This window comes from Nannospalax galili, unplaced genomic scaffold (genome assembly GCF_000622305.1).
Source record: "Nannospalax galili isolate Female #2095 unplaced genomic scaffold, S.galili_v1.0 scaffold259, whole genome shotgun sequence".
NCBI classification, from domain to species: Eukaryota; Metazoa; Chordata; class Mammalia; order Rodentia; family Spalacidae; genus Nannospalax; species Nannospalax galili.
This window is the reverse complement of record NW_008344750.1, coordinates 749,594-764,282: the sequence shown is the minus strand read 5'-3', so window position 1 is coordinate 764,282 and position 14,689 is coordinate 749,594. Positions and strand designations below refer to the sequence as shown.

Below are 14,689 nucleotides of genomic sequence, written 5' to 3'. Positions count from 1 at the left end.
CGCAGAGGCCTCCCGCAGACCAGAAGGCGGCTCTTCCGAGCTGGAACCTCCGCCCTCCGCGAGCTCGGCGCAGCCTCAGCCCCGCCCTCCGCGAGCTGGGCGCAGCTTCGGCCCCGCCCCCGCCGTTCCGCGCGGGCTCTAAAAGAGAAATACACCTTTTGACCCTAATCCTCAGCCTGGGTAGCAGTGATAGTTCAGTCCGTTTTTCTGACCTAGACGGCTGCTTCCATTTTGGCAGATGGAGGCGTTTTTTTTCTTTTTTTTAGCAATCACTTAATTTTACTTAGTAGATTAATTGTAGACATTCTCTTCCCAGAATGTGGCAGAAATGTTAATAGTTTAGTTTGGCATATCCTGGGACGGATGGTCAGTTCTTGATCACCCTTAAGTGATTACCACTCCAGGGATCTTTTATTTTTCTTGAGTCAGAATCTCACCATGTAGCCCTGAATGGCCTGAAACTTGCTGTGTAGAACAGACTAGCCTTGAACTTCCGGAGTGCTGGGATTAAAGGCGTGCGCCACCACCCTGCTTTTGAGGGGTCTTTTAATCACTGGAATCAATGGGTTAGGTCACACCACTCTTCCTGCTTCTAGTCACACTGGCCACTGAGTCCAAATGATACCCCAGAAGTGTAGTTCATTACACTTAGAGTATTTTTTTTCTTTGCCACTTTAACATTGACAGTATTGTATTTCATCTTTAAGAATTATTTATTTTTAATTTATGTGTATGAGTGTTTTGCCTGCATGTATGTAAGCTCACCAAATGTGGGAAGGGAAACTAGAGTTACAGTCCATAGTTAAGCGGCATAGTGGGTGCAGGGAACCGAATTTTGTTCCTCTACATCTCTCCAGCCCCTGTATTTCATCTCTGATTTAATTGCTATCTGTCCCTTACCATCCTTGTCTGTTTTGTTCAGCACTATATTAGCATCAACTAATGAAGTGTTTCTGGCAGACATTAGAAGAGGGAAAAGTAGGGAATTAGCATGTCCATAGAATGTAATCAACTTGCCCCAAATTACAGAGATAAGGGTTCCGAATAGAAATCTATTGTTTCCTAAAGCTCATCAACTTGGTGAGAGAGAGTGGTATCAAGTCTTTGGGAAAATTTAATTATCTTTCCTCTGATTAAGGTATCGTTGAGCCAGTGAGCATGTATTTTGACCTCAGCATTAGTTGGGGCTGAAAAGAGACAAATTCATATGCCAACCCTATTGTCTGAAGACTGAATGAAACCATAAGCATACTTACTGCTAAACATTCACATCCCTGAACACTGAACATTTTTGAAAATCTTTATTACATTTATTTATTTATGGGGGGACACATATATGCCAGGGTGGAGGTAGAGGCCAGAGAACAATTTGCAGAAGTTGGCTCTTTCCTTCTACCATGTGGGTTCTGGGGATAGTCATCAGACTTGGAGGCAAGTGCTTTTACCCACTGAGCCATCTGGCTGGCCCACTTTTTATTTTTGTGAGGTAGAGTCTCATGTAGTCCAGGATGGTCTTGAACCTCTGATCCTCTTGCCTCCACCTCTGAATGCTGATATTAACAGGCATGTGCTACCAAGCCGGACCAGTTTTAAGGAGTGCTGAGGATGGAACCCAGGCTTTATGTATTCCAGGCAAGTATTCTACCTACTAAACTACATCCCTAGCCCTATTTAACTTCTGAATTTGGCAACTCTTATTTGAAAACAAAATTTCTGGGGTAGGGTTGTAGCTGAAGAATAGTCTCTATGACAGAGACTCTGGGTTCAGTTTTCCAGCACCCCAGCAAACAAACAAAACCTTTAGAAACATTTGCATTTTTAAGATCAGACACTAACAATGGACATTTCTCAGGAAAAGGACTAAGGTTCTTCCAAAAATCAAGAAGAGAGAAGTTAGTTTCCTCTGAAATAGAGGACTTCCTACTAATCATCTTTATAAAACACAGAAAACTGGGGGAAACTGTGGTATCAGCATAAACACTTGTGTGGCATCTAACATTTTCTCCTTGAATAATTTGTAATTATTGTCTTCTACTTGATTATGAAATTCTTTTTATTTGTGGTGCTGGGATCTAACCTAAGGCCTCTGGCTTGGCAAGCCAGTGCTCTACTGAGCTATACCCTCAGCCTGTTTTTAAGTGAGTCTACTATGGGGGCTGGAGAGATGGCTCAGCGGTTAAGAACACTGGTTGTTCTTGCAGATAGACCCGGGTTTGAATCTCAGCACCCACATGGCACCTAACAACTGTCCTTAACTCCAGTCCCAGGGGATCCTACAGCCTCTTCTGGCCTCCATGGGCATTGTATGACATGGGTGTACTTCCCTACATGCAGGCAATACACACATACACATAAAAATAATAAAGAAAAATTTTTTTAAAAAGTGTCCTACTATGTAGCCAAGACTGGCCTCAATCTGTCCATCCTTCTGGCTTCCCAGTGTTGGAAATATAGATATATGCCATCATGCCTAGCTGCTTTTCAAGCCTTTGACCCTCCCCAAATTCTTCACTATTTTATCATACTTTAAAACAAATTTTCCAAAAACCATTTGGAAACAGGTAGTTTGTGTTGAAACAGAGAAGAAACTAAAAAAGGTTCTGTAATTGAATGGAGGCAAAGGTACCATTCAGATTTAGTGGTCATTGTGATTAGAAGACACAGGATAGTGTTGTGACCTAAAACACTCAGTTCTAGTTCTAGAAAGATCTCAGTGGTTACCTGTGCGGAAGCAGGAGGCCCATAAAGTTGCACAGGTCAAAAATGAAGTTGAGGGTACAGCTCACACTGGCCATGGTGGCTCACAAATATCCCAGAATTTGGGAGGTGGGCTGCAGCAGGAGGATTACCATGAGTTTTAGGACAATCTGGCTACAGAGTGAGACCATAATTTACTTAGCCCTATCTCCTTAAAGAGAAAAACATATTCCAAGACATAGGAGCCGGGGCGTTTTAACAGGTTAAATTGGACTAGATGAAGTTAGGATCTGCTTTTTGAGTTTGTCCAGGGCTTTATTCCCACGGGTGGAATATGGTAGTATCTACGAATGAATTGTGATACAATAGAAAGATGAGAAAGATGTCCCTGAAGTCAAGGTTAAGCATTTATTTATTTAGGGGTGTGTGATAGAAATCAGGTTGTAAGGCTTTTATCTACTGAGTTATAGACCCTCCTACATGGCTATTTCTTTTAAATTAAAATTTTAGATTAGCATAAACACTGTAGCTATTATTACTAGTCATTGGAGGAAGGTGGAGAGGGGTTGGGAATGTTTCAGTGTACCCTGGCCCCAGAGGGCTACTGAAGCAAGAAAGTTACTGAGAAGCCAAGCCTGATGGCTACCCCTGTAGCCATCTTAAAAAATGAGTTGGGAATTGAAATCTAGGCTTGCACCCTGGCCCCAGAGGGCTACTGAAGCAAGAAAGTTACTGAGAAGCCAAGCATGATGGCTACCCCTGTAATCCTAGTTATCAGGAGACAGGCTGGAGAATTGCGTAGAATTCAGGGCCACCTTGGACTATGTATTAAGACCCTGCCTCAAGGGAAAAGGAAAAAAATGTAAGACAAGGCAATGAATGGCTCCTAGTGCAACTACAAGCATGTCTTTACAAATCCTAAAATATGTTTTTTAATGTGTCTGAGTGTTTTACCTGCATGTATGTAAATGCACCACATGTGTGCCTAATCCCCAATGAGGCCAGAAGAGGTCACTGGATGCCCTGGAACTGGAGTTAAGGATAGGTGTTAGCCGTGTGCATACAGGGAACCAAACCCTGGCCCTCTGCAAGAGGAGCAGAAGGGAGCAAGTTTTATTATTATTATTATTATTTTATTTTATTTTTTTTTTGGTGTTTTTGAGATAGGGTCTCCCTGTAGTCCCAGCTGTCCTGAAACTATGTAGACCAGGCTGGCCTTGAACTCACAGAAATCCGCCTGCCTTTGCCTCCTGAGTGCTCAGATTAAAGGTGCGCGCCACCACACCGGGCTTGTTTATTGTTTTTATGTGTATGTGTGTATTGCCTGCGTGTAGGTAAGTGCACCCGCGTCATGTCAAGAGGCTGTCGGATCCCCTGAAACTGGAGTTACCCACAGTTGTTAGCTGCCAATGTGGGTGATGGGATTCAAACCTGGGTCTTCTGCAAGAAGAGCCAGTGTTCTTAACTGCTGAGCCATCTCTCCAGCCCCTGGAGCAAGTTTTTTTAACTCCCAAGTCATCCCTCCAGCCCCACCTCACCCCCTAAGACATTCCTATGCGTCTATGATACTTTGGTTTCTGTTGTTGGTTTTCTGTACTGAGGAACTGAGCCCTGGACCTTGGGCATGCAAGGCCAGCACTCTTAAAAAATGAGTTGGGAATTGAAATCTAGGCTTGTACATGCTAGTCAGGCTCCACTGAAACATTCCCAATCCTTCTCCAACTTCCTCCAGTGACTAGTAATAATAGCTGCGGGATCCAGGTCGACTCTCCCAAGTCTCCCTTACCAGGAGAGCACTGTGTTCGAAACCAAAGTCCTGGCAAGGAGTCTATTTCCAAGGTAAGCGCGCCTGCAGCGGGCGGGCAACCAGGAACCGCGGGTGGAGAGTCGGCGCGAGCGGCCAGGCGCGAGTCGTGCCCCCCTCCCCCCCGCAGAGTCCCGGATGAGGAAGTGGCCGGGCCACCGAGATGCGGATGTGGCGGGCGAGAGCGGCCCGAGAGCGCGGGGAGGGCGGGGGGCGGGGCCTCGGGGCGGGGCCTCGGGAGCGGCGCGGGTTCTCAGGTGAGCGTTCTGCGGCCGGGGCGGGCCTGCTGGCGCCTGGAAGGGGCGCGGAAGCTGCGCGAGTAGTGGTGGGGCTCAAGTGGGGTGTCCGGGGGAGGTGCTGGGTGTCTGGCCAGGGTCTGGCCTCGGGACCTGGCCCGAGGCGGGAAGGGGCGCGGGAACTGGGGGTGAGTCGAGCTGCCTCCCCTGAGTTGGGGCTGGAGAGGCTCGAGGAAGGGGGGGCCTCTGAACCGGGTTCGAGGCCTGACTCTGCTCCCGACCCTCTTGTGTGACCTTGGTCTCCCTCTCGGAGCGTCCGCGACCTCGGTGGCGAGCTGGAAGCAGGACGATCCACTGAGTTGATACAGATGGAGGCTCGGCACAGAAACCTCAGCTTTCCTCTTTGTCCTCCCGTTTGTACTCTGTTCTCCAGCACATTATCAGGAGAAACGTGAATTATGGGAGCACTTCCCATTTTGAGTGACCTTGGGCAAGTCCCTTGTTTTGGCTTTTGCTTTTCTCTATAAATGGGATGAACCAACCTCTTTTAAGATTCCTCTAACGTTTGGGTAATAATACAGATTGGAAATAAAGTAGTGAGTGCCCCATTCACTGCAAGTCTTTAGGGATGCAGTAGAGAGAGAATCTTTTCAGATGTTTGGCTAGAGCTGGGCCCAAATTCCCCTTCATTTCCTAAATTCTGTGCTTCTGTTTGTTCTCCCTTTCTTTGTAATTGGAGTGATTTCATGCAAGGGTTGGCGCCACCTCTCCGCGGAGCGGCCGGCAACCTGCCTCTTCATGGCTTAAAATTAAAGAGCAATTTTAGGAAGTCTGACATTCTAGCTGTTTTGTTTGTGTTTCAGTGGCAGGAAGGCAAGATGACTTCACTCCCTCAAGATTGGAACAACTGAAGAAAACCACGGACAAGATGAGAACTGCAAAGGTCTACAAACTTGTCATCCACAAGAAGGGGTTTGGGGGCAGTGGTCAGTATTGATTGGCCTTTGGGGGTTGTGTGAGTTGACCAAAATTAGGATATGTCCAGTGCCTTGAAAATGACACATACCATGGTGGAGGCTAGATAGGCAAATAAATGAACCACCAACTTATACAGCAGTCAGGATGTTGGATCTGAGAGCACAGGCCCTTGTCTGAAGACAGTCACATTCAGACTTTGTTTTGTTATATTTTGAGATGAGGTCTCACCATGTATCCCAGGCTGCTCTAAAACTCACCACATAGCCCAGGGTGGCCTTGAACCCATGGTCCTCCTCTCTGTGCATCTGAGAATGCTCAGACATTTACACCTGACTGGCCTGGAAGTTGCTATATAGACCAGGATAGCTTTGAACACAGTGATCTACCTGCCTCAAGCCCTTGTGCTTCATTTTTTCTGAGCAATGCCAAGAACTTAACCCCAGGCCTCACATATGTTAGATAAGTTCTCTAGCACTGAGCTGCATCCCAGCCCTTCCTTCTTAGACAGGGTCTTATAGTCCAGGTTGGCTTCAAATTAATTATGTATTGGGAGGATGACCTTGAATTTCTGATCTTTTTGCCTTTACATCCCAAGTGCTAGGATTACAGGCATGTGCCCCATACTAGGTTTTATGTGGTATTGGGCATAGAACCCACGGCTTCATATATGCTGGTAAGCATTCTACCAACTGAGCAACATCTTCAACCCACAATGAGTCTTTTTTAGTTTGTCTTTAATTTCACATTTTTTTCCTGCATGTATGTGGATGCACTTGCATACCTGAGTGTGAGCTTGTGGAATTTAGACATTAACCTGGGATGTTGTTCCTCAAGAGTCATCCACCTTGTTTTGTTTTGTTTTTCCATAGCCCTGGCTGGTCTGGAACAGGGTATGTAGACCAGTCTGCCTCAAACTTACAGACTTATAGAGATCTGCCTGCCTCTACCTCTGCCTCTGCCTCCTGATTGCTGGGATTAAAGGTGGGCCAGGAGTGGTCTCCCTGTTTTTTCAAGTGTTTTGCCATGGGACCTGGCCCTCCACAGTTAGGCTGGGCTGATTGTGAGCCCCAGGAATCCTCCTGTCTTTGCTTTTGCAACACTGGAATTGCAAGCAAGAGCCATGCCTGGCTTTTTATGTGGGTTCTAAGAATTGAACTTGGATCCTATATATATTTGTTTTTTTGAAGCAGGGTCTCCCTATAGCCCCAGCTGTCCCCAAACACTATGTAGACCAGGCTGGCCTTGAACTCACAGAGATCTGCCTGCCTTTGCATCCCAAGTGCTGGGACTAGAGGTGTGCTCCACCACACCTGGCTGGATCCTATATATTTAAAAAAAAGTTTTGTGAACATCATATATGAGCATGATACATACACTTTGTACCATTTCTACCCCCCAGCCCCCTTCCAATCAGACCTGAGCAATATTTTGATTTTATAATTGTTAGTGCTGAGAACACTGCTTTATATAAGTATATAGCACAAAATGCTGTAGGTATATTTTGTCCTAATACCAAGCTAAAACACATTTAGTGATTTTTTGTTGTTTCGTAAGTTATTTCTATTTATGTGTATATGTAGTATGTGCACATATGTGTGCCCATGTACATTTGAATGCCCATAGAGGGCATCAGATCCCTGGGAGCTGGAATTATAGATACTGTGAGGTCTGATGTGGATGCTGGCAACTAAACTTGGGTCTTTTGAAAGAGTAGTAAGTGCTCTTAACTACTGAGCCATCTCTCCAGCCCCTTGGGTTTTTTTATTGTTTTAAATTTTTATTTATGTATTATTTTGTTGAGTCAGGGTGGAATTCACTATGTAGACCAGGCTGGCCTTGAACTCACAGACATTCGCCTGCCTCTGCCTCTGGAGTGCTGGGACTGAAGGTGTGCACCACCATGTCCGGCTAAAATTTTTATGTGTATGAGTGTAGTGCCTGAATGTGTGTAGGTGCACCCATGTCATGCAGTGCCTGAGGGGGCCAGAAGAGGAAGTCAAATCCCCTGGAACTGGAGTTAGGGACGATTGTTAGCTGCCATGTGGGTGCTGGGAACTGAACCTTGGTCCTCTGCAAGAGCCTCTTAGTCATTGAGCCATCTCTACTTGCTGTGGAGGAGAGGATGAGCTCCTCAGCCTTCTGCTTTCATACTACCTATGCTGAGATTATAGGTATTTATACTACTACCACACCCAGTTCAAAGAGCGAATTTAAAGATCAAATATTCTAATATAATACAACCTAAAGGTCTTACTAATTTGATACATGATGAAGAATGATAGAGAAAATTAAAACTTTATTTTCAATAATTAAATTGTTTCTGTACGAGCAGAAAAGTTTTTGTTTGTTTGTTTGTTTGTTTGTTTTGTCTTTTTGAGACAGGGTCTCCCTATAGCCCCAGCTGGCTTGGAACTCACCATGTAGATGAGGCTGGCTTGGAACTCACTATGTAGGTGAGGCTGGCCTGGAACTCAGAGTGAGTGCTGAGATTAAAGGCATACATCACTACCTGGCAGGAGCAGAAAACTTTGTAGGTTCAATGAAATCACTGCAATTTATAACACATAATAATCTCAAATCTTAGCTAATTTGTTGGGCTCTGAGTTACTACTGAACTATACCTTTAACCCCTATTCCCTTTGGTTTAAGAGTCTCTTTGATCCCTGATGTGAACTACTGCTTGAAGTTATTTCCTGATCAGATGCTGTCTTCCAAAGTCTAGGCTATTTGGTTTGAGTTTTATAATGTGAGGTGGTCAGCCTAATTTAGGCAGAAGGAACTCTGTACTAGTGATCAGCTTGGCTGAACTTTTACTAGCTGTCTACACTAGATAAGTCAGTTTGTCTCCCAGGTTATTTCCTTGGTTCTGTTAGCTCTTAAGATGGTCCTATTTAGACAGTGTTTGGGGGAATTCTTTTTTTTTTTTCCCTCTTTGGTCTTTTTGAGATGGGAGCTCCCTGCAGCCCCAGCTGGCCTGGAACGCTATGTAGACCAGACTGGCCTTGAACTCAGAGGTCCACCTGCCTCTGCCTCCCAAGTGCTGCTGGAATTCTTTGTATGTTACATAACTATGAGTGTTGTGTTTGGGACCTGTGCCATTTGGAACTGGTTGATGCCAGATCATAGTATTTAAGAGAGTAAAGTGATGTCCCAGAGGCGTAACTCCACAAACCGTAGGCCGCTTTTTTTTTTTCCCCCCGGTCTTTTTGAGACAGGGTCTACCTGTAGCCCCAGCTGGCCTGGAACTCACTGTGTAGACCAGGCTGGCCTTGAACTCACAGAGATCCCCCAGCCTCTGCTTCCCCAGTACTGGGATTAAAGGTGTGCACTACCATGACTGGCTCTTTTATATTTTTTAATATTTCATTTATTATTTTTATTTTATGTGTATGCATGTATTGCCTACATGTAGGTACATGCACCCGTGTCCTGCAGTGCCTGAGGAGGAGAGAAGAGGCTGTCTGATCCCCTGGAACTGGAGTTACGGACAGTTGTTAGCTGCCATGTGGGTGCTGGGATTCGAACAGCCAGTGTTCTTAACCATTGAGCCATCTCTCCAGCCCTCTTTTAATACGTTTTAATTGAATTTTTGTATATTTCATGCATAAAATCATCTTTAGATCCCCTTCCCCTTTGGCACTCTCCCATAGCACCCCCCCCCCCACTGGAGTTCATACATTCTGGGTATTTTTTTGTCTTTTTGAGATAGGGTCTCCTGGTAGCCTCAGCTGGCCTGGAACTCGCTATGTAGACCAGGCTGGCCTTGAACTCACAGAGATCCACCTGCCTCTGCCTCCCAAGTGCTGGCACTATAGGCGTGCGCCACCACACCCAGCTTAATTTATTATTTTTATTTATTTATTTATTATTATTTTTTGTCCTTTTGAGACAAGGTCTCCTTGTAGCCCCAGCTGACCTGAACTCACTATGTAGACCAGGCTGGCCTTGAACTCACAACGATATGCCTGCCTCTGCCTCGTGAGTGCTGGGATTAAAGGTGTGTACGACCACACTTGGCTATTATTTTTATTTTATGTGTATGAGTGTACTGCCTGCCTGTATGTGAGTGCACCCGTGTCATGCAATGCCGTGGAGGTCAGAAGAGGGCTTCGGATTCCCCTGGAACTGCAATTAAGGACAGTTTGTAGCTGCCATGTGAGTGCTGGGAATCGAACCTGGGTCCTCTGCAAGAGCTCTTAACCTCTGAGCCATCTCTCCAGCCTCAAATCTTTATTTTATTTTATTATTATTATTTTTTTGGTCTTTTTGAGACAGGGTCTCCCTGTAGCCCCAGCTGTCCTGGAACTCACCATGTAGACTAGGCAGGCCTTGAACTCACAGAGATCCTCCTGCTTCTGCCTCCCAGGTGCTGGGATTAAAGGCATGCGCAACCACGCCTGGCCTAATCTTAATTTTTTTTAATTTTTCCTTCTCTTTTGAGGATGGATCCCAGGCCCTGAAGCATGTTAGGCAAGTCCTATGCAAGTCCTTTACTTGTTCTAAAAGTGACTTTAAAACGGACTTAAGGGAAAGAGGGTGCAATTCAGGATAGAAAGCACTTGCTTACCTATGGATGAGGCCCTAGGTTGCATCCCTAGTACCTCAAAAGAGGAAAACAAGCAAAAAAAAAAAAAAAGGGGAGCTGGCAAGATGGCTCAGTGGGTAGAGATGCTTGCTGCCAAACTGATTGAACTGAGTTTAATCCCCAGGATCCATATAGTAGAGGTAGAGAACTAACACTCACAAGCTGTCCTCTACTACTACTACAACTCCCCCCAACATACACAGAAAATAAATGTTACGAAAACCCCCAAATGGAACTTTAATTAAACAAAAAAAAGAAAAATAAATGTTGATCATGGTGGGACATGCCTGTGAACCCAGCACTCTATCAGGGGAGACAGGAAGATCAGGAATTCACAGTCATCCTATGTTTGAGTTTGTGGCCTGAGACATCTGTCAAAAAGAAAAAAATAGGATTAGACCTCATTTGTTAATTATAGGGTAATAATAACCAGCCTGATGGGGTACATCGTGTTCCTGTCACTTAGCGTGTTTTTTTCTACTTGATACTTTTATTTCTTGGAGGGTGTGTGCTAGAGAATCATCCCAGCATCTTATATATGTTGAACACATGGTCTTTTGCTAAGCTGTACACCCAGTTTGCTATTTAAGATTACTAAATTGTCTTTCAGATGATGAACTAGTTGTAAATCCCAAAGTGTTTCCCCACATCAAACTTGGAGACATCGTGGAGATTGCTCACCCCAACGATGAATACAGGTGAGCAATTCTATGTTAATGGGAACTAGGCAGCCTATATTCCAAATACTATTTTGTTTAAGAGGCCTTAAAGGCAAGGTTGCTCATTGCCTTTAAAAATGGTCGTGGCAGCATATGCCTTTATTCCCCGCACTCGGGAGGCAGAGGCAGGTGGATCTCTGTGAGTTTACGGCCAGCCTGGTCTACATAGTGAGTTCCAGGACAGCTGGGGCTACAGGGAGACCCTGTCTCAAAAAGACCAAAAAAAAAAAAAAAAAAAAAGTCATGTCTAGGCCTGTGAGATGGCTGAGTGAGTAGTAAGGGAGCTTGCCACCAAACTTGATGACCTGAGTTTGATCCCCAGAACCCACATGAGAAAACCAACTCCTATATGTTGTCATCTGACCTCCACATATGTGCCTGCCCAATAATAAATGTAAAAGATTTTTTAAAAAATGCTTATTGTTGGGTATGGTGGTGCATGCCTTTAGTCCCAGCAAGTTCCGGTGAGTTCCAGGGCAGCTGAGGCTACAGGGAGACCCTGTCTCAAAAAAAGACCAAAAAAAAAAAAAATTCTTATGTCCTCTGGGATGTGTTTATTTTATTTATTTATTTATTTATTTATTTATTTATTTTTGGTCTTTTTGAGACAGGGTCTCTCTGTAGCCCCAGCTGTCCTGTACCTCACTATGTAGACCAGGGTGGCCTTGCCACTGCCTCCTGAGTGCTGAGATTAAAGGAGTGTGCCACCACCTGGCAAGGGATGTGTTTATTTTATATACGCGTTTGCCTACATGTATGTATATGCACCATGTGCATGCCTGGTGCCTTTGAAGTCCAGAAGAGAGTGTCATCTGGAACTGGATTTATCCATGGTTGTCATCTGCCATGTGGGTACTGGGAACCAAACCTCAGTTCTCTGCAAGAGCAGTATGTGCTCTTATCTAGGGAGCCATCTCTCCAGCTCCCAACAACACATTGTTCTGAAGTAGACCATTCAGTTTGTTTTGAAAAGTTGAGGTAAAAGCTCTGAAAAACTGTGTTCCATTTATCCATTTCCTTTTAGTCCAAGTGTAGTTTCTTTGTTTCTAAGGGAGTATTTCTGACTGTGCTACAACTTACAGTATGCCCTAAATTGTTTGTCTTTTGATTGGGAGGTAGAAAAGGCTGAGGAATTACTGCTCCAACCTCCTACATCTTTCTTGCCTTCTTTTCCAGCCCTCTGCTTTTGCAAGTCAAGTCTCTTAAGGAAGATTTACAGAAAGGTAAGTATTACCCCTTTATTATTTCTGAGATTTTCACATTTACTGTTTCAGAAACATAATCTCAGGGAATATTAAGTACTTATCAGACTGTGTTTCTGCCAGCAAAAAAGAAGAGAAATTTGGATTTTGGAGGGCAGCATTGCTTTTGTGGAAGCTGCCCTGGGAACAGTAGTTGATAAGTTTGTTTGCTGTCTTCATTTACTGTTATAACAAAGCCTGTTTGGGTTTTTTGTTTGTTGTTTTTGGTTTTGTTTTCAGACAGTCTCCTATCTACTCCAGTACCTGGCCTGGAACTCACTGTGTAGACCAGGCTGACCTTGAGCTCATAGAGATCCACCTGCCTCTGCCTCTGGAATGCTAGGGTTAAAGGTGTGCGCCACCACTCCCAGCTTCTTGTCAGCATCTTAAAGGCATTGAAGAAACTTTAGAACTAGATCTGCTGGAACTAGAGTTAGGATGGTTATTAGCTGCCATGTGAGTGCTCCGAACTGAATCCAGGCCCTCTACAAGTGCAGGCAGTTCTCTTAACCACTGAGCTATCTCTTCTGCTCTAAAACTCAAATCTTAAAAGAGTGTATTTAAATAACTTTGACCCACTTCTTGCCACCCATTATGTTTTTCACTCGGCAGACTCAATTTAGAGCTCATTGAAAAGTTTGTTTCTGTAATCCCAGTACACTGGAATAGAGGCAGGAGAATCATGAGTTTGAGATCAACCTGGGCTACATAATGAGTATTGGGCTAATGTGGGCTATATAGCAAGACCCTATCTCAAAAAACAAAATGAAACAAACAAAACAATTGAAAAAACAAAAGCAAACAGAATTTGTTTCTTCCTTTATCACTGATCCTTTGATAACTGATTTTTTATTTTTTAAATTAAAAAATTTTTTTCTTAGCATGTATTATACATGATTAATTATACATAATAATGGGTTTCTCTTTTTAATATACTTATATGGATGTTCATCCTAAGATTCAGCCGTGGAAATCAGAGGACAACTTTCAGGAGTTGGTTCTTTCCTACTTGTGGGTCTGAGGGATTGAATTCAGGCTGTCAGGCATGGTGGCAAGTGCCATTACCCACTGAACTGTTTTACTGGCCCCAATAATGAATTTCATAATGATATTTTCATACACATACATAATGTATTTCAATCATATTGAGTCCCTGTTTTCCTGTTGTCTCTCACCTGCTAATCTCTTTCCTGTCCCGAGCTAGCCACATTCCACTTTCACTTTTTTGTTTGTGTGTGACCCTGACCCAGTAAATTCTATTAGGGTTGCTTATAGCAGCGTGGGTGAGGGTTTGTGTACAGGAGCATGGACACCTTGCCAGTGGCCTCACCACTGAAGAAAATGTCTACCATTAACTGAATATAAATCCTCAGGGAGGGATGGGGCCCAATCCTGTGCAGAGTTTATGCATGTACTCACAGCTGCTGTGCATTCAAGAGTGAAATAGTGATGCCAAGTCCAGAAGTCAGCATTCCACACTTTCCTCATCCTCTAGCTCTTACATTCTTTCTGCCTTCTTCTGTAATGTTCCCTGAACCTGGCCTTTATGGGGGTGCTGAAGATGGAATTCAGGTCTTTGTGCTTGTATAGCAAGCGCTTTACTGACTGAGCCACTTCTCTAGTCCTCCAAGTGCAAGATCTTAAGCTTTTTTTCTTTCTCTCCATCTCCCCTCCTTCCCCCACCCTCCTCTCTTCTATGTATTTCCTTTCTCCCTTGCTCCCTCCAGAACCTGGGGACTCATGCATGCAAAGCATATTTGCTACCTTTGATCTACACCTCTAGATTTTTTTTTCCTTCTTTCTTGAGGCAGGGGCTGGTTAAATAGTCCAGACTGGCTTTTCTATCCTCCTAACTCAACCTCCCAAATGCTGAGATCATAGGGGTGTGCTGCCACACACTTAAGGTTTTGTTTTGTTTTTTGTTTTCCTCTATTGCTTTAAATCAAGGGTTATTTCTTGGGTTTTTTTTAACTGAAAGTAGAGAACTGTTTAAATTTTAATCTCTTGGAGGGCAGAGACCACAGAATGATCAGTTGTATTAATTATTAAATGTCTGCTTATTTATAGATTAGAATATATTTACCTGTTTATCTGCTTTTTCAAAAATGTGTTATCTAGGCCAGGCATGGTAGCACATGCCTTTAGTCCCAGCACTTGGGAGGCAGAGGCAGGCAGATCTTTGTGAGTTCGAGGCCATCCTGGTCTACATAGTGAGTTCCAGGACAGCTGGGGCTACAAGGAGACCCTGTCTCAAAAAGACAAAAACCAAAAATGTTATCTAACCCAGCTGTTTTATTTTAGAAACTATCAGTGTGGACCAGACTGTGACTCAGGTGTTCCGACTAAGACCTTATCAAGATGTCTACGTGAATGTTGTAGACCCCAAGGTAAGTCTTTGCTTTGGACTTAAATATCATTTTTAAAAAAAA

At 44.1% G+C, this 14,689-nt stretch overlaps 1 protein-coding gene across 11 annotated transcripts in view; it reads left to right on the top strand.

Annotated features, from left to right (window-relative positions):
* The first annotated feature begins 4,727 nt into the window (after positions 1-4,727).
* Depdc5 (DEP domain containing 5) overlaps positions 4,728-14,689 on the top strand; it is a 148,963-nt gene continuing 139,001 nt past the window's right edge. For 8 of the 11 annotated variants that reach the window (XM_029567320.1, XM_029567318.1, XM_029567319.1 and 5 more), the window contains exons 1-5: positions 4,728-4,758; positions 5,601-5,723; positions 10,911-10,998; positions 12,196-12,242; positions 14,562-14,647. In XM_029567320.1, coding sequence (XP_029423180.1) covers positions 5,666-5,723; positions 10,911-10,998; positions 12,196-12,242; positions 14,562-14,647 — 279 coding nt within the window. In that variant the 5' untranslated portion in view covers positions 4,728-4,758; positions 5,601-5,665. The other 3 variants (XM_029567316.1, XM_029567317.1, XM_029567321.1) reach the window with 3 other exon arrangements.